Source organism: Ambystoma mexicanum, chromosome 3q (genome assembly GCF_040938575.1).
Source record: "Ambystoma mexicanum isolate Mex_15411 chromosome 3q, UKY_AmexF1_1, whole genome shotgun sequence".
NCBI lineage: Eukaryota > Metazoa > Chordata > Amphibia > Caudata > Ambystomatidae > Ambystoma > Ambystoma mexicanum.
In genome coordinates, this window is record NC_090926.1 from 1,144,081,003 (window position 1) to 1,144,108,308 (window position 27,306).

The 27,306-nt window shown below is 46.5% G+C and overlaps 1 protein-coding gene across 1 annotated transcript in view; it reads right to left on the reverse strand.

Annotated features, from left to right (window-relative positions):
* Positions 1-487: 487 nt before the first annotated feature.
* LOC138447688 (transitional endoplasmic reticulum ATPase-like) overlaps positions 488-27,306 on the reverse strand; it is a 297,423-nt gene continuing 270,604 nt past the window's right edge. Inside the window, exons 13-18 of the mRNA XM_069603959.1 lie at positions 22,783-22,995; positions 15,248-15,426; positions 10,494-10,623; positions 10,173-10,331; positions 2,480-2,631; positions 488-2,096 (exon numbers count right to left, since the gene is read on the reverse strand). Coding sequence (XP_069460060.1) covers positions 1,988-2,096; positions 2,480-2,631; positions 10,173-10,331; positions 10,494-10,623; positions 15,248-15,426; positions 22,783-22,995 — 942 coding nt within the window. The 3' untranslated portion in view covers positions 488-1,987. The remainder of the gene's footprint in view (positions 2,097-2,479; positions 2,632-10,172; positions 10,332-10,493; positions 10,624-15,247; positions 15,427-22,782; positions 22,996-27,306) is intronic.

The window sequence follows — 27,306 nt, forward strand, 5'->3', positions numbered from 1 at the left end:
CAAAGCAGTGTTTCCCAACATTCTGTCTTAGTAGCGTCGTCACCCTTTAGTGCGCTACGCCAGAATGTGACGGCGTCTGTACACATGCCCACCTGGTCGTGATGCCAGCCTTGTAGAATGTCTTAGTAGCGTCGTCACCCTTTAGTGCGCTACGCCTAGAATGTCATGGCATCTGTACACCTGGCCCACCTGGCCGTGATGCCAGCCTTGTAGAATGTCTTAGTAGCGTTGTCACCCTTTAGTGCGCTACGCCAGAATGTGACGCCGTCTGTACACATGGCCTACCTGGCCGTGATGCCAGCCTTGTAGAATGTCTGCGGCAACCATCCTTTTCCCCTTAGCTGTGCACTGCTCACACTGCCGTTTTCAATTTGCATAATTCTTCATGGCAAACATTTGCACAAACCTAAAGCATTCCTACCCCTAAAAGTATTTCCAATGGCTTGTCACATGTCAGCAGTACATTGGTAAACAAAAACAGACACCATACTTTTTAAAACTTATTTTAATTAATGGAGGGTGTTGGCATAATAGTAATAGGACCCTGCAAATCAAAACGCTTATTTTCAGTAGTCATTTCCAATCAAAAGTCAACATATTTCTGGGCTTGTTTTGAAAGATGAGTTGTATTTGCAATTGCCTGCTTTTTGTTCTTTACCCCCCCACTTTCTGTCCCTTTCTCATTGCTCGACACCTGTGTTATGTGTTGAATAAACCGGCTATGTTGTCTGATCCAAGAAATCCAAGGGGAGTCACTGATTGAAGGAACAGATGTCATTGCAACTACAAGACCTCCCATCTGAATTCACAGATAAAGCTCGACAAACATCAGTGGCATCAACAATGGACAGAGAATGATATCTTTCCAAAATAGCTAAAAAAGCTTAATGTAGTCACCGAAAGAAAACTATGCTCTTCTTTTCATTATCTGGTTCAGAGATATGTTCTCCAGAAGCAATGTGGGCTGGAAGAAAATACAGGCAGAGCAAACTCTTCAAAAGGTTGCAGCGTGTATTCACAATACTGCTCTTCAAATATTTTAGAAGAGACAAATAGTGCGTTCAGTTATTCAGCAGCTAAAGACACACCCTATTTTGTTTTATTTATCTATATTAATTTTTGTATAGCGTTAAATCGCTCTTAGGCCTCGAAGCGCTCACAGGGACAGAAAACACAAACATAAACACAAAGAAGGAGATAAGCAGAGAGGTCAAAGAAACAGAAACGACTGGGCAGAAAGGGTGAGGGCTTACTCTACCCATTCATCGAAAAGCCAAGTTTATAACTGCCTTTTGAACAGGTTGAGAGATACACAGTACTTAAGTGGCAGAGGTAGGGAGTTCCAAAGTGTTGGTGCCCAGAAGTTAAAATTGGTGTTACCAATTCTTTTTAGGAGTTGACGGGGTTGCAGCAAGTCTTGCTTGTTGTTAGAACACAGGTTTCTCCTAATGAGGGCTTTTATTAGTTTCGGAACAAGATATTTTGGGCAGTACCCGTAAGACATATGTTTTATAAGAGGAGGACTGCTAGAAAGCACTGCTTGGAAAATCCCCTTCTACTCAAGAATCAACACAGCAGGACCAACTGAGTGCCAACCATTAGCCGCTGGCAAACAGGCCAGAAAAGGCACCCATAATGAATGCCTGGAAGCAGCCATGGTGGGAATGGGGTCTGGTAGGTAAGGACCATTTGCATAAATCACTTATTCCCGTCCTCTTTGGGTTCCAGGTTTAAGCACAGCAACTCACAACAGCAGAAGCAAATCAATACCACCTGGGGGCAAGTCAGACAGGCTGACCACTCTGAGTGGCCAGTAAGGCTGGGGCAGATCCAGTCACACGCCTGCGATTTGATGGACGCTCGCCGCCATCTTGACCAACCTAGCCCTATGCTTGTCTACTTGCAATTGTAAATTAGTCCTTGGGCTCTCAAGGAAAACAGCAGCATCTCTCCAGCTGCGTTCCACATCCCATGGCATCTATTCTCTTTAGTTGTACAGATCATCATCCCCTTCATCGCGAAAAAGGCCGCCACCGCTGCCTTGCCCACTGTCCCGGTCACTGCCACTGGCACCACTCTGCTTCCCCTCTGGAAACCTGTGAGGAGAAAGTAGGGGTTAGAGAAGAGCGAGTTGAAGAAAGAGACTGGGAGCACAAAAGAATAGATTGAACAAAAGCTTCCTCAGGTTTGAGGAGGTTGGCGTGGGATGAGGCAGAGAGCACCAACTCTGTTTCTGGGGAGAAATGACATACAATCTTCTATGGCTAATGGTGCACGCCTTATCTTGTGCTCGTTTGGTTAATTTCATGCTTCTGATATTTCGCTCTGTGTAACAATTGGTACAAAACTAAAACAAATATGAAATGAAAAAAGAACGGGTAGAATCACAATTGTGGAAGAAGTAATTATGAATGCGGTGCACAACGAGCCAAAAGCCTCCCTGATTGCTACAAACCCTACTTCACCCTAAGACCATCACCTGAAGTTTCCAAAGCCACGGCTCTGCTGAAGCGTCTGTGCAAACATCTCATATTTGCGGATGTCGTTGTCGCTGACGGAACGGCGGGCAAACTTCATGGCTTCCTCAAAGTGATCGCGTCGGATCTCGGGCACCGGGTCATAGTCATCGTCCTGGAAATAAACAGAGGCAACAGTGAGGGCCACAGGCAGAAGGTAGGCTGAGATCAAAGCAGTAGTGTGAAACAGGGTCGATCAGACAGCACAGTGAGCAAGCACTTGCCCCTACAATCTGTGCCCAGCCTACTATGGATGGTTCGAGTGCCGGCAGGATCAACTCAGCCTTTGGCTGCCTACTAGACCATGTGTATTCAAGCCGCAGTGACTAATTCACAACGGCTGTGAACGGGCCACAGTGACTTCAACAGTGGCGGTGGGAGCTCTGTGACATGGTGTGAGGGCGACACAGGATAGGAGCAGAGTCCAAACAGCTGGTAAATGGGGCTGGTGGAGATGGAGGACGGTGGCTACAGCGTGGGGGCAAGAACAAGGGTGGGGACTTCACCAAACAAGACCCAGGCCGTGGGGAAAATGTTGTAGCATCCAGACTTTAGCAACGACACTAGCAAAAGCGCAGCCCTCATGGTTCCACAGGTTGCGTCACGTAGGCCTCCCACCCAAACACTTTGCATTGTCTTACAGTTTCATAACTATCCTTTGCCTCTGCACCCTGAACCAACTTCAAAATGGGTTCTCGCTTCATAGGGGCGCTGTACCAAGGTCTGCATTTCATTCTTCTAGCAGTGCCCCAGATAAAATTTTAAAGGGGGGAGTATTTTATTCCCTATTTAAAGTTGGGAGTAAAATGATTTTTTAGGGACCAAAAATGGAAGTTCAATTCCCAATGGGAGTATTTTATCAGTGAATACGACAATGCATTACTTACCGTAAAAGCATTTCTGATGGTTGTATCTGCTTAGATTCACATGCTGTGCATAGTCTGACATCCAGTGGTCACTGCGGAGTATTGCATCTTGTTTTTCGTAGTCGAAAAGGGGACGTCGTAATACTATGCCTATAGTGACGTGCAGTGTTGCCAAAATCCCTCACGCGTCGAGGTCCCTCTGTTTGTATTTTTTCTGCCCTGAGGGAGCCTTACTAGACTTGAGTGAGTACAGAAAAGAGAGAGGAGTAATAGGATGTCTATGTTCCTTCCATCCAAGCGGGGAGGAAGGGTGGGCGCATGTGAATCTAAGCAGATACAACCATCAGAAATGCTTTTACGGTAAGTAATGCATTGTCTTCTGATGTTTGTTAATCTGCTTAGTATCACATGCTGTGCATAGACTAGCGAGCAGTATCCGGAGTTGGAGGTGGGTTGTGAGAAGGAACAGTAGAGAAAAGATGTCTTAATACTGTTTGTCCCACCTGGGAATCAGATCTAGAATGGGCATCTAGACAGTAGTGTTTTGTAAAGGTGTGTACAGAACTCCAGGTTGCCGCTTTGCAAATGGACTCCAGAGGGACATTTGCAATGAAGGCTATGGAAGCCCCAGTGCCTCGAGTGGAATGTGCTCTTGGCTTGAAGGGTAGTTCTCTCTTAGCAAGAGTGTAACAAAGAGTGATGCATTGGACAATCCATCTAGAAATAGTGGATATTGAAACAGCATCTCCTTCTCTTCCTGCTGCCACCGAGACAAAGAACTGATTAGTCTTTCTCAGTGGTTTAGTTCTTTCCATATAAAACATGACCGCTCTGCGTACATCCAGTGTGTGCAGGCTCTTTTCTCCCAATCTTGATGGGTTTTGAAAGAACGTTGGTAGTTCTGTAGACTGGTTGACATGGAATTTAGAAATGTATTTCGGTGCAAACCTAGGATGTGTGCGTAGAACTACTTTATCTTTGTGAACTGTTACAAAGGGGTCTAGTATAGAGAGAGCTTGTAGTTCACTTACCCTTCTAATGGAGGTGATAGCTATTAAGAATGCAGTTTTAACAGTGATGTTCTGAAGAGTTGCTTTGTGCATGGGTTCGAAGGGTGAGCCCATAAGCCTAGTTAGTATCACATTTAGGTCCCATCCGGGAGCTGGGTTAGAACTAGTAGGGTGGATTATTTTTAATCCCTCCATGAAGGCTTTAATAACTGGAACCTTCCACCAAGACACTTTATGTTGAGACGTAGTGTATGCGGAAAGTGTGAACTTTAATAGAATTAAAGACTAAACCTGAGTCTAACAAGTGAGTTAGGTATAGAACAATTTGTGTGGGAGAGCAGTCAACGGGGTTGATGCTTTTACCCCTACACCAGATGACGAATCGTTTCCACTTGCTGGAGTAGCAGTAACAAGTGTTCGGTTTCCTTGCTTCTCTAAGGATGTCCATGCATCTCTGAGCAAGCTGCAAGTGGCCAAATTCTATGTCCTCAGGAGCCAGGCTGCTAAGTTCAGGGTCTGCGGGCATGGGTGCAGCGTTCTGCCCCTGTCCTGTGACAGCATGTTGTACGGGCAGGGTAGTTTCACCGGTGGGGATAGTGACATCTCCATTCGGTGAACGAACCAGGGTTGTCGGGCCCACATTGGGGCCACTAGTATCATGGTAACTGGTTCCTGGTGCATCTTGTGCACTATCTTGTTGAGAAGGGGCTTCCACTGCGGGGGTGACGAATGGTTTTCCTATTAAGAGGTTTTCCTTCGACCACCACCGCAGCGAGAGAACCAAGGCCTGCGAGACCACCACTAGATCATCCCATTGTCCGCTGGCCTGACACCACTGGCTGTTCAGCCACTCTTGCATTGGGCGCATCCGCAGTCGCGCGTGAGGTACCAAATATATACATGGCGCCATTATTCCTAGCAAACGCATTGCTTTGCGTACCATCACCTCTCGACTGGCTACATATTGAGGGATCTGAAGACAGCATATTTTGGACCCTCTCTTTGGAGGGAAAGACAAGGCCGTCCTTTGTTCCAATTGGAGCCCCTAGGAATTGCTTGACCTGGCTGTGGTCTAGACTGGACTTCTTCTCTTTGATGGAGAAGCCCAGTTGGAACAAAAGGTCTACAGTATTTTGGGTATTTGATAAGCATGTCTCGTAAGAATCCCCGGTTATGAGCCAATCGTCGAGGTAAGGGTATACTGGGATGGAGAACCTGCACAGGTGGGCCGCTGCCACTGGCAGTAATTTCGTGAATACCCTTGGCGCTGATGCTACGCCAAAGGGTAGGACTTTGAACTGGTAGTGTTTGCCCTCTTTCATGAACCTGAGGTATTTTCTGTGCGCTGGAAACATTAAAATATGAAAGTATGCATCTTTCATGTCCAGTGTTGTCATGTAATCTCCCTGAGAAAGCAGGAGGATTACCTCCTGTAGGGTCACCATGCAAAATTTTTGAGACTTGACAAATTTGTTTGCTGGGCGCAGATCTAGTACAGGGTGCATGGTTAAGTCCTTTTTGGGTACAAGGAAGTACACTGAATAAATACCTTCCGTTACCTGTGATAGAGGCACGACCTCTATTGCTCCTTTTTTTAGTAGCAGCTGGACTTCTTGAAGAAGGATGTCGAGGTGCTCTGGTGATAGGCATCTTCCCCTTGGGGGTCTTTAAGAAGGGGACCGACTGAATTCTATGCAGTACCCGTGGGCTATAGTTGACAATACCCATCAGTCTGTTGTTATACCCTCCCATGCTGGTAGAAAAGATGTTAACCGTACCCCGACAGGCGACGCATGGGAGGGGACCCGAACTTTTGGGTCATTTGGTGTTGGTAGCCGGGGAGCCTCTAGGGGTAGAGCCCCGACCTCTTCCCTTGCCACGACGTTGTCCTCTCTGAGCGTATTGACCGCTGGTTCCTTGAGTAGAGGACCAGTTGCTTGCAGCGGAGTATTGTTGTTGTTGTTGTTGTTGTTTCTGTCTTTGGCCTCGAAAAAAGCATCTGTTGCCATAACCTCGCTTATTTGGAGGCCTTGAGATCTGGTCTAGAGTCTTAAGGGTATCGAAATCCTTCTTAGCAGTCTCTAGCGCATCATCCACAGCTTTACCAAACAGGTTGGAATCCTTAATTGGTTTATTGATGAGTGACGACTGGGTCTCTGGTTTAAAACCTGAGTTCCGGAGCCAGACGTGTCGTTTGAGAAGTATCCCTTGAACTAAAGACCGGCCCGCTGTCTCCGCAGCATCTAGTGTGTTTTTGATGATGCTCTGGTTAACCAGGGTACCTTCCGTTACAGTGGCTAACAAACGAGTTCGCAGGGGCTCAGGGACTTCAAGGTATTGGCGTAACTTTCCCCATTGGGCATCAGCATAGCTTGCCAGTAAGGTAGTGTTATTGGCAATTCTGGTGGAAAAAGCTGCCGAGGCTTTAATCCTCTTTCCCAGGGCTTAAATATTCTTTCCCTCTTTGTCTGGGGGTGCTTCACTGGTAGATAACGGAACCCCTGCCCTCTTCCTTGTGGTTGTTACTACCAATGACTCAGGTATAGAATGACCCTTAATGTATAATAGGTCAGAGGGTAAGGGACTAAACAGTTTCTCAATTCTAGGGTTGACCCCTCTAACCAACGCAGGTGTTGACAACGATGGAATTAGTTGCCTTTTGACAGGCGAGAAGGGGAATGGCCTGGCTAGTGGGTGGTTTCCTCTTGATGATTCTTTCTACTAAATCTCAGGAGTAATTTCCCCTGTATCAATCTCAAAATGTGCTGCTGTTTTACGTAGTAGCGCATTGAAAGTAGGCTGGTCATCTACAGGTGATGGATTTCTGACTGGTGTGGTTTGAGGAGAGGACAGGTTTAGAACGTCTTGTTCTGTCGACGCTCCTGGGGGCTGCCAGGGCTGTGAGCCACCTCCATCTGGGTCCCCCACCAAAGTCTGGGTCTTCCTCAAAACCTTCTTCTTCTTCTAGGTTTTGTTGATCTTCAACATTTAGGAACTCCTCATCCTCTTGGAAGTGAGAGTCTTCTTCAGTGAGGTCATATGTATTAACCCCCTCTTGAAGTGGGTTAAATAGTCTAGGGTATTTAGCTCTAGGGTCCTCAGAAAGTACCTCTCTTGATCTTTTGGGTGTTACATGTGCAGGGGTGGACATGAACATATCCAGCTTGTCCATACATTATTGGAATCTTTCTAAAGTCCATTGGGGTAATCCAGAACGGTCTGGAGGCGTAAAGGGAAGGTCTTCCGCCTGTAGCCGTCTAGCTCTTTCATACAGCATTGAAGATAAACTCCTGTCGCCCTCTGAGAAGCCTTCTCGTGGGCTATGTGTCTTCTTCGATGTAGGGGGAGGGTCCTGTCTGCCATCCTATTGTCTCGGCGTCTCCCTGGCTTTGTGAGCGGGGCTCGGCGAATCCTTCGCTGCCCGTCTCTGAGCATCAGTGGAGACTATTCGTGCTAAGCTCTCAACGACTAAACTGTCCGTCGAGGGTTCAACTGGCATCATGTTGGGAGGTGCTGAGGCCTTGTCGCCGACGGGCGCTCTCTTACGAGGCGCGTCGTCATTTGTTTTGGTGGTAGTGCCATTATCTGAGGGTGGCCCAGTCGCAGGTCACGTAGGTGGTTCCGGGAGGGCTTGCGACCCTTACGGTCAGCGAAGGTCGCCAGGTCCGCCGTCTCTGTTGGCGCTAGGGCTTTCTTCGTCATCGGCGAAGAAGTGCCATGGGTTGTGTGTTTATGTTTATGTTTCTTGTGTGCGTCAGTGTCGCTGGGGTGTTCATCACCATAAGAAGGGCGTAAGCCGAACTTTTTGGGCCGGGGACAGACGCTGACGAGCGGGATCGCTCCCTAGAGAGGTCTACAACCTCTGATACGGAGGTAGTGTTATCACTGTCCACGTCACACTCGGCGGCGGCGGCGGTTGAGGAATCAGCTCTAGACATAGCGTTGGCTGCCCACCTCTTGACTCTGCGGTCCTTTAAGGTCTTTGCGTGAAGAACTTTACAGGCCGCACAGCCGTCCTCGTTGTGGTCGAGGGGTAAGCAATGGTTAAACCACTTATGCTTATTCTTCCACGTGAATTTGCCCTTGCAGCACGGGCAAAATCTAAAAGGAGTCCTCTCCATAGCTGTGGATACAGTTAAATGTGATAACGACCCTGAAGGAAAGGGGGGTGAAAGAGAAAGGCATTCTTAGAAAGAAACAGAAATGTCCTGCGACCGCCGCTCTCCCTACTGTATAGGCCGGCGAGGCTGGGCCACGCGTTTGGCAGCGCTGAAGGATCGCCTCCGTCTAAATCACCACCGTCGAAGTTCTTAATCGGCGATGAAACAGCTTCGCCGTCGAAGGAGGGTTCGGTTTATCGTAATATATAAAGGAAAACGACCAAAGGTTGAATGAATGTTTTGCAATTTCTCTCTGACGAGCTCTGCATTAAGGCGACCAATTTCGGGGCGGAAAAAAACAATCTGAGGGACCTCGACGCGTGAGGGATTTTGGGTACACTGCACGTCACTATAGGGATAGTATTACAGACACGCCTATGTCGACGTCCCCTTTTCGACTACGAAAAACAAGATGCAATACTCTGCAGTGACCACTGGATGTTGAACTATGCACAGCATGTGATTCTAAGCAGATTAACAAACATCAGAAAAATATGTTTAACTCAAAAACAGAATTACTTTGTAACAATTATTTTTTTGCACCGAGTTATGTACAGAGGTTTACTTCCTCCGATCAGGCAATGGCCCTCATTATGGGTCTGGCAGTAACCGTGCCGGTAAAACCGGCAGGTAGCCGCCAGACCCGTAATGATTTACCGCCGCCTGACTTGACAGACTTGGCGGTCCGGTAAGTCAGGCAGCAGTTTTCGTAAATCCCCATTCCCATTGAGTCCTATAGTCCTATAGTCCTATAGGACTCAATGGGAATGAGGATGATGGAAGCACTGTTAAGCACGTTACTGTTAATAAAGGTTAAAGGTTCCGGTGCTTCTGTGACAGTCTGCAGGCAGGTACTGTTCCGCCCACCGGAACGGCACCCGCCAGCATAATCATAGTTTTCCCTCTTGCCTTTCTTTCTGCCAGTTGTCCGGTCCTCCTTCAGTGAGGGGCCTTCTTAGCGCCAGGGCACCTTTGGGTTACAGTTGCGCTTTACAACTCTTTTAACATAACATAACATGGTTTTATTTTCTTTCATCCCAAGTTATTGTTCGATGAGTTTTTTGCTGAAAATATTTTTATAAAAAAATGTATCATCATTTTGTATACATATTTGGGGGGTTTCCCCAAGCTCCTCCTCCCCTATTATTTACTCCCTATTGCCCCCACTCCTTATGTCCCCTTACTCCATCCCCGCCCCCTATATTTTTCAATTTGTTTTTTCGTAGAAACAGTTTCATCCAAAAACTCATCAAAAAATATACTGGTGATGTAACAACGTTGTACCCATAACATAACAGAAATTGTACTGGAGGTCAAATATTATATATGCGTATGGCTGTTGCAGATGGTTCTGGGACGAGAGGATGATGCCATTAAAGTCTTTGGGAATAGTATGGGATGCACAGACATGAGTTTTCCGAAACTTGAAGTCTACATGAGTGGTATGAGACAATACAACAGGAGGTTGCATACGAAAAAATAATTGTGGGAAACAGGTGGCATAAGGGCATGGTGTGTCATACCTTAGCTGCATTTATGAGCAGTTGCTAACACTAGGACAAATAAGCATAGCCGAAGAACCCTATAGGAGTCACAGGTTACATTTGGGGGGTTTCCTACCATGGCAGTTTCTGGATGCAACTGGCGATCCCTCTCCCGGCGGATATCTGCATCGATGCACTCGCGGATGGCAAGCTTGCAGGCCCGTTGACAGATCTCTGTTAAATCTGCACCGGAGAAGCCATTGGTTATTTTGGCGAGGTAATTTAAATCCACGTCCTGTGGGCAGAAAAGGAAGGTATGAGATGAAGAAAAGCTTGGACGATGCCAGAGGCAGTGGACGAGACGACAAGAGATACAAGGGAGTAAGGGATATAGATGATTGAATGAGGTGCAAAAGAAGGCCATGTGAGCGCAACCAGAGGAGGAATAGACACTTACCTTGGACACAGGAGACTTGCGCATATTGGCTTTTAGGATGGCCACACGGGAGGAGTCATCGGGCAGAGGGATGTAGATAAGCTGATCCAGGCGGCCGGGGCGCAAGATGGCAGGATCAATAATGTCTGGCCTTAGAAGTAAAGCAGCAGGAAAGAAAATAGTGAGCATAGTAGGATGGTAGATTCACACTCATACAAATGAGCACTGCACATGCAAACAAACACTATATATACACACACACACAGACACACATATCAACCACCAAAAATGCACAAAGGCACAAGTGGACCTGGAAGTCGATTGAGGTGAAAAATGATCTTGGTGGAAGCTGCTGGAATGCCCATCTTACTGGGGAAGATAATTCAGGGAACAGACCTGCCCTCTTTTTCACCATACATAGACAGGAAGGGACAGAATAGGACGACAGTTCCAACGATTCACAGCCCAAAAGAGACAACTCATAGCGGAGCCCAGAATGACTGGCCCAAAGGAGTGGTAGGGTTGCAGGACATCTGGAAATAACCCCAGGAATTCATAAATGAAACCTCACAGAATTAATTATTCTGTTCTTCAAATCAGGGTAAAGCAAACAACCCAAGACTTTCCCTTGGGTACCAGGCCAAGCATGGTGCTTTAGAGACCAAAGGGAGGGAAGTATGTGGCACGGTCAGATGTGGGGGGCCTTATGATGATGAACGAGGAGCCCTAGGAGCTGGGGACAACTGCAGCTCTCTGATGCTGTTCCACAGGCACTATACAGGGGATCACCCCAAATCCTCAACCTATTCCTGGCCTTGTGTATAAGGGTGCTCCTTTCCGCAGATCCCATCATGATTAACACATACGTCATTATGTTGGTCTCTAGGCCCACAACAGGCAGACGGTCAATCCGCTTCTCTGTGCTTTAGCACTCACAGCGTTCCAAACAGTCTTCACCCACAGCCATGCATTAAGGAATCTCCCACTAGTAAGCAAGGGCCGTAGGGACCCTCTAGTGGCAGTGTTCTCTTTATGTAATATGGCCTTTGACTTTCTGATGTTGGAAATGATGTCTCTGGTATCATAAATTGGGATGAATGTACAGCATGAGGATCCCACAAGAGCGCAGACACTTTTATATGCCGGCATAGTGTCTAAGGCATTTTGTTTTGCTGTACTAGGGCGTGTATAGCATACTGCTCATGAGTAATCAATGAGAGAGACATGGTGATGTAATTTGCCTAATTCTCCAGAAACAAGGACAACTTTAAGATCTTATCTCAACTCAACTTGGCCCCCACTACAGGCATCCCGTGCTATCATTGAAATGTTCCCATCCATACTCTTTTCTTACTTGTGAGAAATGGCAACTTGGGAGGCATGCCTGAGGGCATGTAAAATATATCTCATATAACAACTTCCACTCCAATCTAGCTGTAGGTCGAAATCCCACACACAAAATAGGACCTATGACAAGTAGCATAACCAGAGTTGGCAAATGAGAACCCCTTATCAAAAGGACAAGTAACATTTTTGATAATCACAATAGTGCAGGTGGATAGGAAGTGTTTTCATATATTTTACATGCCCTCAGGCATGCCCCCAAGTTGCCATCTCTCACAAGTAAGAAAAGAGTATGGATGGGAACAAGTTGAATAGAGATAAGATCTTGAAGTTGTCCTTGTTTCTGGCGAACATGACTAATTACATCACCATGCCTCTCTCATTGATTACTCATGAGCAGTATGCCATAGCACAGCAAAACAAAATTACCTTAGACACTATGCTGGCATAATAAAGGTGATTGTGCTCTTGTGGGATCCTAATTCTGTACATTTAGCCCAGATTACGAGACCAGAGATATCTTCTCCAACATCAGAAAGTCAGAGGTCATATTAGCAAAAAGGAAGCGGACCCGTTAAACCCATTCCGCCACATTACGAGGTAAAACCAGGCGTGCTTACCGGGTCCCGCGAGGGGAAGAGGGAGCAAACTACTCGTAATCAGCCCGTTGTTTGCTCCCTCTCCCATTCCCATTCAGCCCTATGGGGGTTGCAATGGGAATGGCGAGGGTCCGGGTCCTTGGAGGGAGGAATTACCGGGCCCTCCAAACTCGGAATGGCCCGGTAATTCCTCATTCTGGGAACCCAGACCCGGGTGCGATTTTGGCGGCAGCCATGCCGCCAATAGCAGCATGGCTACTGCCGAGGTCGTAATGAGGCCCAAAATATAACACATTGGGCCTCATTACAAGTTTGCGGGTCCGGTAACAATGGTGACGGTTAGCTACCGGCACTGTTCTTACCGGACCAGAAAACTACAAGGTCTGCGTGCAGGGGCCTTTCTGCCCGCCAGGTCAGACGAGACGAGCGGAACGGCATCCGCTCGCAGACCTTGACGGATGCACCGGCACCATTATTAATGGTGCCGGTGCATCCGTCCTCCCCATTCCCATTGAGTCCTATGGGAGTCAAATGGAAATGTGGAGTAATATTTTCCGGCACCCGGCAATGGCCATTTATCGGGACCGCTGGGGCTGTAATGCCCCGGTAGGTCCCCATTGCTGGACTCATAATGAGGCCCATTGTTTTCATAAGAAAAATGTGTCATCTGAGCTAAAAGATGGGGCTAGTTCAGCACCAGAACAGCTCATCTCTAAGAAAGGTAAGGACGTTTCAGGGGATGATGCGGATCCCAATAAAGAGCTTGATGGGCGATTATGTGTCTAGATAAAAGTAAACAGGAGGCGTTCCAGAAAATGCAATTCCCATTGGAGGGATCGATCTTGATTCAAAACTGGCACTTAGACACTGACGGTTCCTTCCAAGAGGAAGGATCCAAAATTGGGAAAGTACTACAAGAAGCAGGACCCGCAATTTCCCCAACTAACCTCACTAAGTCATTTTTTGGAAAACAAACTTGATGAGTCACTGGACGTTAGTAATAGCCTTAAGCTATCTAACGACACAGAGATGATGCCGACGCTGTTGTCCTTAAAAGTTCTGCCTTTGGTGTTTAAGGCGCTTGGTTACATTGTACTACAAACTATCTCAGAATTCCACACATCAAATTGCTTCATTAAAAATTGAAGCACTAAGTGAAAACAAATCTGGAGGGTATGAAACAAATTTAACACCCCGGATCCAAAGATACCACTTATCAAACGTACAACCAGTGGCCAAGAGGCTACAGTGGCCAAGAGGCTAATGGTGGGATGGAGGCTCATTGCTCCGATTATTTGGACCAGGAGGGTGCTGACGCTGGTTGTACCAGGACAAACTTAAATGATGACCCAGTAGTATTGATCGCACCTGAGAAATTGCAATCACAACCAAAAGGCAAAAATAGAAATAATGAGGGAAAGAGTAAGAAGAGAAAAACAAAACTAAGATGACTAAACAGAAGAACTACCTCTGCTGTGGTAATTGGACCGGTCGTAATAGAAGAGTCTATGCATGATAACGAGGAGAAAGAACTGTGTGTGAGAGAGAGATGGAAATGGACCAGAACAGTCCTGGAAATGGGGACACGCCTTTGAGATCATACTCAGATGCAGTTATTGGTAACTCTTCTTCTAGAAATTGGATGATTTCAGATCTCTTTCTTCAGAAAGAACGTGATCCACTAATGAGTAGATCTAATATTATATAATGGATACACCAACACCCACATTTGAGGGTTTTAATCCCTAATGACATGGAATGAGTACACATTTCAGATCAATACAATGGCAAGGTGTGTTCCATTTTAGATCTTCACTAATTGTAAACATGTTATATGAAAACCAAGAATTACTATATAAGCAAGGTTACGATATAGTGCAAAAAGAGGACTACAAAGGGTTAAAGCCTCAACATGCATGTGAAGTAAATCCCAAACAACATGCAATAAGGAATGAAAGTTGCATAGTTACGTTAACAATCTATTGTAGTTGGAACAGCACTGAAAGGCGGGTGGGGCTTTGTAAGACTAGACATCTAAGCAGCACGAGCAGAGAGGACTGGAAATGGCTGCCATCAGGTGTGGTAGTGAACCGGCATCAGCTGTCCCAGCTCTCTCGGTAGCATTTCTAGCTGGCAATCAGTGCGCTTACCCATCAGGCAGCTCACTCTAAAGGTCAGGTCGTACCCTTGGGGCTCGATCTCCCTCCCTCTTCTTCTCTTGGGGTTCGGGCCACGAGGAGGCGGTGAGGCAAGCAGCTTTGAAACCGTGTTTCAGGGGTCTGGGGACATAGTGAGTTTGCCTGTGTCCAAGACTTTACTTTTTGCAGCACGCATGCAATGTTGCTCGAAACGAACCGCTGCTTTAGTATTTAAGAGTCCTGAGTAGGCTGGATTCCCATTATCCATCAAAGTACAGCTACTTAGTCCTTACTCAGGGCACAACTAGGACGCCGCCTCACCATACAATCCTGAAGCTGTGACGTGCACGTCACCTGCGCGATGACGCTTGCCTAATAAGGCAGCTGCGGCCTACGTTTCCCCACTCAAATATGTTGACTGCAGGTTATTTGGCGGGTGGGAGATTTGTGGATGCGGCCAGGGGTGGGATGGTCTGTGATTGAGGGTAAGTGATGGCTAAGCTGTTGCTGAAGGGGCAAGGGTGGGATGTTGCTGCTATCTGAAAGCATGTCACACAAAAATCATTCACACCCAACCTAATACCCACCCCATAGTATTCAAAATAACTGGCGTGGGCGCCACGAATGCTCACAGGGCACAAGTGACAGGTAAAACATACTGTGACCTCACACATGGGCAGGCCGGAGAAGTCACCTGTTCGTGGCTCCAATGATGAACACCGTCTTCTTGTTGGTCATGCCGTCCATCTCGGTCAGGATCTGGTTAATGACACGGTCTGCAGCCCCGCCCCCGTCCCCGCCACTGCCGCCGCGGGCCTTGGCGATGGAGTCCAGCTCATCAAAGAAGAGGATGCAAGGGGCGGCCTGGCGAGCCTGCGGTGGAGGTGAAGACAGAAACAGCCATGAAGTGTGGGTGATGCCCGTCCTGAGTCTCCGCCCTGCAGCTGCTGCCTACTTTATGTGCAACAGCACTGAGCCCATCAATTGTCCTCGAGTAGAACGACCACAAGCACCTACCTGGGTGTGCCATGAGGCATACAAGGGGTCTTTCTGTGAAATAACACTGCTAGACTAGTTAAGTTTCTTTGATAATAGCATTTTAAATCCGTAGGGTTTGTAATGCAAGCGATGTACATCAAGCGGGTTGCAAGCATGGATCATACAGTCTCTTTACATTGGAATCCAAGGACACCGTGGACCAAAAATCAGCTCCCCAATTATTCCGAGGACGACTGGTATTTAAACTGCCTGTGGATTGGATGAAGCACTGCCATAGTTGAAGACCCCCCTCCACTCACACCTCCAGCTGCCTGTGTTTCCCACTTCATTAAGGGGTCCTCACCTTGGGATGAATGCACGTCTAGTGCATAGTCCTCTTTCCTCCATACTTGCAGGATGTCGCTCCTGTGAAGGGGGCGGGACAAGAGATTGATGTGGAGCAGCAAGGACATTTAATGAAGAACAAAGGGAGCTTGCAAGCTGGCACGCACAGCACACGTGGGCCTTTCCCTGTTATTACTTCCCGTCCTCATCCCCAATCCTTTATCAGAGTACAACTCCTTGACTCTGCATAGTGGGCAGGATAGGAGCAGTATATGGAAGAAAGGCAACAGTCAACTACGAATTATGACAACATCCCTACCTGTGCCTTGTGGATCGTGGTTGAGGGGGGGCCCTCTGTGCCTGGGTTGCTCCACCTGCTGTGTAATGCTGGGCATGAAGGAGGTACACAGGGGATCTCCCGATCTCCCACCTTGCCAGGGATCAAAGGCATTGGGACACAGGTGTTACACTGCCCACCCCTCTTTAAAGGGGCCACTTATGTTGAGAATAGGCGGCTGCCTCAGTGTCCCTTTGAGCCATGGTCCCCGTATGTGACTGCTGAAATCAAGAAACTCAGCCACAAGCCTCTGCTGCAACTTGGCAGAGAATCTGGTGAAATGCTGGTACGGCGGCTGTCATTCCACTAAGAGGTGGTACGCGAGGTCCACTCGGCAATGCACAGAACACACAAAAGAAATTCAAGACAGCAGATGAGCCAAGGGTTAAACTGCATAACCGTACAGCAGCATTAATGTTGCATTAAGCCCCCGTTCCAAGGGCTGAAACGGGGGGGTGGTAACGGTTCAGCAGCCCAAGTTAACGGCCCGAGTGAAGTGTTGGCCATTAACCAAGTTCTTCGGTAATACCCAGAGGTTTCTAAGCGCGGACCCGGGGATCGAACCTGTGGTGCTCGGCAAGGCGAGCACGTTGCCCCTGAGCTATCCTCCCGAGACAAAGAAGATGCTTTCAGATGGTGTTAGTACTTTTACATACACCAGTAACAACATCTTGTCCACTTTCGCACATACTGAGATCTAGTAGATCCTGTCCTGGCTTTCTTATTAGGGTCACGCTTTCCTGAGAAAAGTCAAGAAACCCAAATATCACGTCATGCGTTTCCATGTGGCTGAGGAAAGAGGCTGGGGAATGGCAGGGGAGATGAAGCACTGGACATGTCCCCTTCCCTTCTGAGATATAACAACCACTGCCAGGGGGATGAACATGGAGTAGCTTTGTGGACATATGGAGAAAATCTGAGCACCACATTCAGTTGGTCGACTGAAGGGATAGAGTTGACGTCAGGAGAGAGAAAGAGGAGGGATTGCATAAAGGAATTGACTGAACCACTGTAGAAGCAAAGCATCCCATGGAGAGTCAAAACCACCTGCAGGCAAACCACCTGGAAACAAAATCACCTGGAAGTAAACAACATGGAAGCAAAATCACTGGGAAGTAAACCACCTGCAGGCAAAGCACCTGGAGGCAAAATCATCTGTAGGCAAACCACCTGGAGGCAAAATCACCTCGAGGCAAAATCACCTGGAGGCAAAGCACCTGGAGGCAAAATCACCAGGAAGTAAACCACCTGCAGGCAAACCACTTGGAGGCAAACCTCCTGGAGGCAAAATCACTGGAAAAAACACTGAGATGCTGCTATAGGCTTGTACCAGGAACAATGATGAAAACCTAGTGGCGCGAACTCATGAGAATTATGTTTTATAACAGTTCCCTCAATCTTGTGGGAGCTTGCGCCTGCTTATTTCAACGTTACATGATATATTGTTGATATTGTTTGGAAAACACATTTTCAAAGAGAAAAAAAGAGGTGCGAGCAACGCTGCTATTTAAGGTAGAGAGATGGTCAGCTCCCATCAGGCACTGCAATGGCAGCTACACTGTGTTGGGGGGGAGCTGCACGGGCACTCCCGCCGGGAAATCTTTTTCGGCTGTCAGAGGCTGTCCTCTTTCTTTGTCTATGTTTCTCTATGGGCAGACATGTAGAAATGCACTTTGAGCTCATTACTTCTCTTCTGCACAGATGAATATGACCGAAACAAAAGATAATATGCCGGATAGGTATTTGTTTATTCTTATATATTTTATGGCTATTTAAGAACATATTAGTGAGTGTTTACTCTCCGGTGTTAAAAACGGATCCAGGCATAATCAATGTTAGTGACTATAAATGAATATCCCAGGATGAAGACATGTCAATGCTGCAGATACTAATGTTCTGATCTATGTGATCACTTCACGTTTAACCCATGAGAGATGTACGTCTGGAATGATTGCATATGTCACTGCCTTTCTGCTACACATGGTTAATGTATCCTGTCTTCCTGGTTGTATACGAATTGTTCGTTTTACAACTGTTCGAATTACAATTGACCTTTTCACAATTGACTGAATTGTGAAGGTCAATTGCAACATATATGTGGGGGAAACCCCCACAACCCCCCACCCAACGCCAAACCCCCCTAATACCTCTATATATATATATATATATATATATATATATACGGTCAATTGTGAAAAGGCCAATTGTGACCCTTTAAATTCGGTCAATTGCTCATTCGAACAATTGTAAACGAACAATTTGGAAAAATACCGTCTTCCTTGCATCTTGATCAACTTACATGGTGTACCCAAACCAGCCCACTTACCACACAATCTCATATAGAGCTTCATGGCGAAGCTCATCCCTCTTCTAAAATAATACCAATCGCTCAGAACGCCAAGACACAATCCACATAATATATTTAGGGTTTTCTGTTTTTATGGTTTGCCGATTCTGGTGGTGTTTTTCATGGGTTTTAAAAAATCTATATAAGCTGGGTTTACCAGTGTTTACCCATTGTTTCCATGAAACAAATCACGGATGACCTTTCCAGTGTACTGTACAGTAGTTGTCATTTATATAGCGCCTTTTACCATTATTATAGACTCAATGCACTAGTGGTGGAAACGCCCTCGGGGACCGAAGCCCAAAATGTGGGAAATTACAGAGTGGGTTTATAATGCATGTGTGCATTTGGCCATGATAAGATTTAGGAGAGCTGGTCGGGCTCCGGTAAAAACAACCCACGAGGTCAGGCATGTGACTGTATTCTAATGTGTGCGGGGGGGCCGTGCCCACCGGGTTGGTGCGTTTATACGTACCTAGGAACTCGGATGGAGTTTGGTTGTAGATGCACTTGTTTGCTCAGGTAGTGTCCTCCTCTGTCTCGTCTTGCAGGTGCCATAAATGGTTAGCGACACAGACTAGCCTTCACAAATTACCACTAGCAAAGCAAGGGCTATACTGTGAATCGCTCCCTGGTGGAGAGCACGGCAAATCTTCACTAACCGTGTGCTTGCTCTAAAGACTCACACCTGTTACAAGTAGCATGAGTGGCCTACATGTATGTATTATTGCTGTGTGTATGTTATGCATAATTATTTTTGAAGCAGTACAACCCACAGGTGGTGCTGATGCACTCATTGCCATCTCTTTGCAACCTTTGGACCTGTAGGCCTGAATTTATAATGGAACAGGAAAACTACACACACATACATACATACTAAAGAATGAAACAATGCCTTGATGGCTCCAGTGGTGTAACATGGGGCAAGGTAAGAACTTGGATTCATTTTGCTGTAAGCCCTAAAGCATGCACTACCCAAAGACCATCCCAATCATGGTGTTGAAGAGGGGAAGAGGAAGGTGCACGAGGGACAGAAGCAGGTTTGTCAACGCAGCAGGCAGGACAAAGACCTGAGACCAGAGCAAGCGCCTTTAACAAAAAGTACACTTGTGGGGAACTAATCTTCTGATCACAACGATTACAACTGAACACTTAGTAAATATACAAACTGAAGTGGATGGTCAAATAGATCCTGGAACCATACAAAAAGAGCTGGATATTCAGGTTGATTGGAATTAGGCATTCCAAATCACAAACATAAACATCCTATTCTTTAACCCGTGCAATCAAATTATGCTGACAACCTTCCAATGAGGAGGAACAGAGGTGGTCTTTCCATGCCTCAATTCCCCTAAAGAACTTGAATGGACGAGCGTCTGATGAAGGATCTTTGGAAATCAAGCAGCTATTTGATCAGGTAGTCTATTTGGAACTTCTCTGACAAGTCGCTAACTGGTTTATTTCACCCTCTAGCTTTAGGAATCCAATAATCGATTCCAGATAGCTATTTTTCAGAAATTGCATTGCCCATGCAATGTAAAATTATTAAGAGGAACATATGATATGACTTATTTTAGTCAAATCATATTCAGTTTGAGAATGCCAGAAAATGTCCACTACATAGCAGTGCTGGTGTTGCTTTTAATTTTAACTTGAGTCAGTGGCCTCATTACGAGTGTGGTGGTCTGGAAACAAGGGTACATCGGTAAGCTTACCAGCACCCTTGTTTCCCGACCGTCACACTTACAAGTTTGTCTGCCGGGGCCTTCGCGCCCAGCAGGTGTGACCTGCCGTGCGCAGCGGCACCAGTAGGCAGATTTTTCACAGAAGCAACAACACTGTTAGCAACGGTGCCAGTGCTTCCATCTGCTCACACCCATAGAGTCCGATAGGACTCTATGAGAATTGGGAGTTACAAAATACGGCGCCTGACTTCCCGCACTGCCAGGACTTATAATGTTCCGGTGGCACTGGGAAGTCAAGCGCTGGATTCAGTGTTACGGGGTTGGTGGCAACAAGCAGGTCATACCGGCGGGTTACTGCCAATCTGAGATGGTTCAGATTATGGATGAGGGCAAGGTGGGGCTGCTGATGTTGTTGGACTTGTCAGCAGCCTTTGACATTGTCGACCATGACAAGCTCCTGATGAACATGAGAAGGGCTAGTATTTACTCATCCGAAGCTATCACCTGAAGTAACTCGTTCTTATCTAACCGAGTCTCTCGGATCGTCTATGGAAATGTTTCCTCATCTCACGAATGCTAAGATGTGGAGTTCCACAGGGTGCAAGCTTGTCTCCTTCTCCTTTAATGTGTTCTTTTGCCCTCTTTGTGATCTTCTGGAAGGATTAGGAGTACACTTTACCAACTATGCTGATGACACTCAGCTTGTGTTCAAGCTGAGTGGCTCTCACACAACAGACTATGAAAGGATAAACATGGTATATACCAAAATCCAGAACTGGATGACTAATAATAGCATATGCCTAAATGCTAGCAATACTGAGCTTACGCTCTTTGGCTCACCTCAGGCCAGAGCTAAGCCGGATTGTCAGTATAAAGGTGTCAGGATTGAGCAACATCTCATCAAGGTGGTGGACACGGTTAAAAATCTCGGTGTCGCATTTGAATCATCTTTAAATCTGGACGCTCACATTACTAATGTCTTCAATAAACCCAATATTTTCTCAGACTTCTGAGATTAATTAAGCAATGTGTCTCCGAGGCTAACAGTGCTACACTAGTGCGCGCACTCATAGCACCTAGATTAGATTATTGTAACGCGCTCATGGTTGGAATCAGCACCTACAGTCTGAGACGCCTGCCGGTGCTACAAAATGATGCCGTGCGGCTCATCAAGAACGTCCCTAGACATGAGCCTATTCCAGCACACAGAAGGAGTCTACATTGGCTGCCTGTGAAAGCACGCGTTCAGTTCAAAGCGCTGACGCTGACTCATGCATGTCTTTATGGTAATGCACCCGAGTACCTGAACGCGGGTCTAGATGCATACTCTTCGGGGCGAACTACAAGGTTGAGCAATGAGCCGTACTGTACTTGCTGGTGCCACGGTGTAAAAGAGTAAGAGGCCTGGGCAGAGATGCTGCTGTGCAAGCTACAAAGAGGTGGAAAAAACTCCCCAGACAACTGGGTTTGGATGAAAATGTATTGAGTTTTAGAAAGAAATTGAAAACTCTCCTTTTTGAATAATGTGTTTTACTTGCCCTCTTCTGTTGTGGCTTCCTTGCCCTCTCTCTCTTAGTCTCTCCTTACCTTGCGCCCTGATGCCTGCGGGCTCCGGCGCATTACAAGTGTACAAATAAAAACCTCGTAATGAGTCCCAGTGATTTATGTTTAGCAAGGTCAGTGCTGCCATCTAGTGGACATTTTCTGCAATTTTTCAGATAAAAAACTAAAAGGGAATTTTAAAAAATCGGACACTGAAATCCCCAAAACCTACCTATTTTTAGCCCTGACTGACCACCCAGATCTACCAAAGGCCTAGTGAAACCTCATGACCTTCTTATCTTATCACAGACTTAGGCGAATCCTAAATCCCACTTCTTGCAACCTTAAGACCACTCCTCAATTTATAAAACATTTGGGAGAACCGAGCATCTTGCTCCTGACTACCATAAAAACCATGCCACAAAAACTCAAGACTTGCTCCTCACTCCATAAAATGGCATGCAAAACTCCACAACCAGTTTCTCAAACAATCAGACAGCGGACAGAACCATAAGACCCACTCCTCACATTGTCAAAGGCCTGGCAGAATTTCATGATGCTTTCATTCACTAATAATAGATCTGACAGGATGCAAAACCCAAATGCCCCGGCTTCAAGACCAGTACTCTCTCTATAAAAGTCTTGGTAGGACCCCGGGACCCGTACCTCAATACCATCAGGCCTAAAATTCTTCATGGCCTTATCATGGGCTGTGCAGAATTACAAGACCCATACCTGACAACCCAACGTCTCTCTAAGGAACATGCAGAACACCAATTCTTGCTTTCCACCTCCCTATAAAAGAACTTCAACATCCTCAACTCACCACCATCAACCCAAAGCCCACCCCTTCCATCATCAAAGGCACGGCAGAGCAAAAAACCTTATCTCGCCTACTCCCTCCCAACTGGCAGAACCCTAAAGACCCACCCCTTAACCTATGACTTCCGGCCTACTTTCCACCATATCACCATCATCTGAAGACTACTCCTCACCTTATCAAAGACATCCCGGACGTTGGCCTCCGACTCCCCAAACCACATTGTCAGCATCTCTGGCCCCTTGATGGAAACGAAGTTGGCCTGGCACTCGTGGGCGATGGCCTTCGCCAGCAGGGTCTTCCCGCAGCCTGGGGGTCCATAAAAGAGAACTCCGCGAGATGGGGTCATTCCAAATTTCAGGAACTTGTCTGGGTGTTCAACAGGATACTGCAGAGAGAAAACGGGAGAGGAAGAGGCATAAGAGAGGCTCACCCCAGGAAATAGCTCTGTGATCTTCTTTTGATGACGAGGATCTTCATGTTAACAGAACTGTTCATACGTGCCCTTAACAGCTCACATTGTGAGTACAGCATTTTGCAGACTTTGCACTCACAACTTCACCTGCAGCACTAGCCATCAAGTAATACAGACCCCAATGTCGTGCTCCGGCAATTCAGATTTGACAATTGAATGTGTCTTCCTAGCCTCTTGATAGAAGCAATGGCTTTTGGGTAATGTTTTTGGTCAAAGAAATATATGTTCTGAGGCCTTGCAAAGACCGGATTTCTATTCAGTAACTGTAGTAAGAGGGACAAAGGATTCTAAAGTGCAGGATCAATAAAGAGAAATATTTGCCTATTCTCCCTTTTTTGTTCTGCAGGAAAAGATCATCAAAAGCACAAGAGAACTGGAGCACAGGGAGCAAGCGGGGTGTACTGACAAGGTCTTTATTGGAAAAAAAGGTTGTAACGATAAACACCAATATTCATGATGCTCCTTCTGGATGGACATATGGAACCAAGCATCATGAGGACCTCCAAGCTTACCAGTCTCCAAAACTCAGACGCATTTTGTCAGATGGAAAGTCTGCACAAGGAGAAACTTGTTATGGTCAGATTGGTCTGATATGGTCCGGATGCTCTACAGTTGCTCGGGGAAGGCGAAGAAGTTGCCTTGCCCCTTAGAAGATGCAGAATCCATTGCTGAAGTCTGAATGGGACTTTCCACATACTGAATGGTGGAGCAGATGGAATGTTCCGCGAAGGCTCCTCCTCTACAACTCGTAGCACCGAGGGGGTCTTTGGCTATTAAATTGCTAATGGAAGAAGGAATGCCTTCCACCACCGAGGTCGCAGGTTCCTTCATGGTGAGAGGAATGTCGGGCAACCCTATTAAGGAGTTATGATGACTTTTTGGAAGCGCTTTTGGAGAACATCTAATTTTCTGCCATATGGAAGAAGATTGTGTGCCTTTGGAAGCTTTTCTGTACCACAAAAGTGATGGGTGGAAGGTTTTGAATGAATCTGTACCACTGGCGTTGCTCTGGGTAACCTTCCACACCACCGTTTTTTAGCCCGTCTGCGCCATTGCAAAAGGGGTCCAGCCATATGCAAATCAGTCTGGTACTGCCACCAATGGTAGCAGCCCAACCCGAACTGTTAGGCCAGGTCCCCTCTGCACGGAAACACAAGCAACCCCAGACATGTTTCGGCTTCTTGGGCCTCCTCAGTGAGGTGCAGCTTGGTTCCCTATGGCAAACCGAGCAAGGGACCCACGTCTGGGCATATCCTCTCACATAGTGAGACAAACTGTGACCACAGAAGTGATGGATGGAAGGTTGTGAATTAATCTGTACCACTGGTGTTGCTCTGGGCAACCTTCCACAACACTGTTTTTTAGCCCATCTGCGCCATTACAAAAGGGGTCCAGCCATATGCAAATCAGTCTGGTACTGCCACCAATGGTAGCAGCCCAGCCCGAACTGCTAGGCCAGGTCCCCTCTGCACGGAAACACAAGCAACCCCAGACATGTTTCGGCCTTGTTGGGCCTCCTCAGTGAGGTGCAGCTTGGTTCCCTATGGCGCAGCGAGCAAGGGACCCGCGTCTGGGCAGACCCTCTCTCACATAGTGAGACAAACTGTGACCACAAAAGTGATGGGTGGAAGGTTTTGAATGAATCTGTACCACTGGCCTTGCTCTGGGCAACATTCCACACCACCATTTTTTAGCTTTGTAACCAGGACTCATGTCTGGCAGAGAGTCTCCCAGGACCCCCCCTTGTTATCTGCATATTGTAAGTAACTTTGGGTCTCACCCTAAGTTACTAGGGGAATCCAGACGTGGACCCCTTGATCACTATTCTTAGAGAGGCACAGCTACACCCTACTGATGAGGTTCAACCAGACCAAAACACGTGTCTGGGGTTGCTGTTGGTACTCTTGTTCAGAGGAGAATTGCCTAGCATTTCGGTGCTGGTCTGCCACAGGGCAGGACAAAGACTGATATGTTTGGGATATTTCTTCTCTGTGAAAGATAGTGAGCTAAAGACTCTGGGTAAGTCTCTCGAAACCAGGACTAATGTCTGGCAGAGCGACTCCCAGGACCCCCCTTGTTATCTGACTGTGGAAGCTTTTCTAGCTGAAAAAGTCTTAAAGGCCTGAGAATGCTGAGAAGATATTGCTTTAGCAAAGTTGTGAAACTCAAAGACAGCTGAGACCAGTCCTGCTTTCCACGTTAGTACAACCTCAGCTGTAGATAGTGAAAACCTTAAAAGCAGTGGAGTGCAAAAGTCAAGTGTAAAAGCGGGAGGTTAGCATTTTACGCCTTACTTTTGCACCCCAGAGCATTTCTGTGCCGTCTCGAGGCAGAGAAGAAGCACGAGACAGAATGACTTCCTTCTCCGACTTCAAAGAGCATATGGTGAAACACCAGCATGAGATGTTCTCGTCTGGGGATTGGAGCATACACTCTCCTCCTCTGTGGTAGGCTCAGGGAAGCATACTGGGAGAGTCATATTCTGGTGGACATGACATTCTGATACCAGGAGGTTAGAGTGAGGCACAATCCTAACCTCAAAAAACTAAGATAAACCATGCTAATTCTATGAGTCAACGAGAATGCGACCTCAAAGGCAACCTTCAGAACCTGAGATACAGACGCACAGAAGCAATAGGACTGTGCATAAGAGCAGAGAGGGCAACATTGAGGGAGGCAGATAGAGGGATGCAGTGGCTTACCCTCAGGGAAAAGGACATTGCTGAATACATAAGGAATGAAATACTTTCACAAAGCTTGAGAGTTAAAAATCAATCACGGGTATTTTTAGACTGCAAAGAATTGGAGTCACGTGGGTCATAAGTGCAGCTGAGACTGGCTACTAATGGTAATTCATAGAGACAGGTAGAGTGATGGCCGATGAGTTAGCTGAGGATTGTGAACAACAGGAAGCAGATTTAAAAAGACCTACTTCATTGGACATCTGCACAAAACGCCTGAAAGAGATACACCACGAAATACAAGAATTTAAAGGATTCACTCTTTCAGAAGAAGTGAAAAAAACGGAAGACAGACATCAGTAATCATAAAAATGAGCTAGCATCTCCATATCCGGTGGATCCCTCTCCCCAGAAGAGCATCAGAGATGTTACAATACCTCTACAAATTCCTGGAAGGTAAAATGTAGGGATATCACTTATAGTTCTACAAGCGGAGGTGAAAGGCAGCAAGTGCCTAATATCAGGGAGACAGCAGACCCGGACAACAGCATCAGTGAGGGAACAGGCAGCCCAATGTCAGTTTTGATGCCGTCAACATTTTTTAGAACGACAGATGAATCAGAATGGGGAGACCAAGGCACGAACACCCCTCTAAGTGGGGCAAAATGTTAATTAATATTGCACGGCGCACTCTGGATGATGCAGAAATACTAGTTTAGGGAAAAGAACTAGGCTTTGTACTGACTAACCCTCACAGACCCTTTGGCTTTAGGAAAGAATTTGATACATTCATGTGGAAAATCAGATTGCATCCGCCTTTTGAGAAAAATACATTTGAGGGCACAGATAATGTGACAGGCCTCAGAGTGCCATCCATGTTTGAAGCACCCATAAAAACACCAGAATACATTGTTTTCAAAACCAGGATCTGCGGGGCATTGAAAACGTGGAGTCTACACCTCATAGATGGCAGTCCAATTGTCATGCGCTTAACATGAAACATACAAAGAAAATCATTAAAAATGCTGATAAGGGAGGGGTGATGGTAATTATGGACAGAGACAAATATATCCCAGAATGTCTGTGGCTAGAAGCTATGAACAGATGAGCACAGATCCAACAAGACGACTACAGGCACTTATTAAAAAGAAGACACAGTTAGCCTTTCATGAGGACTGGATCAGCAAACACGAAATGGATTTCCGCACACAAGATCAACCTAGAACACCTATATTTTATTCCACAATCTTAATTCGCCACCGTGGAGACTGATTAATAGGTTATCTTTCTAAAAATAAAATGCATCTGAGACCCAGAGAATCTAGAAAACTACAGACCAACCAGTAGCCTCTCATTAATTGGAAAAATCATTGACGAGGCCTTTGCCAAACATGCTCTGAATAGCCACCAAGGCATGCTCAGCAATTACCCATCTGGGTTTATACTAAAATGTACCACTGTAACACCCACCATCAAAGTCCTAGATGATGCTCTTGAGGTCGGCGTCTAGTCAATTGGTCGACAGACAAATGGTCGACACAAT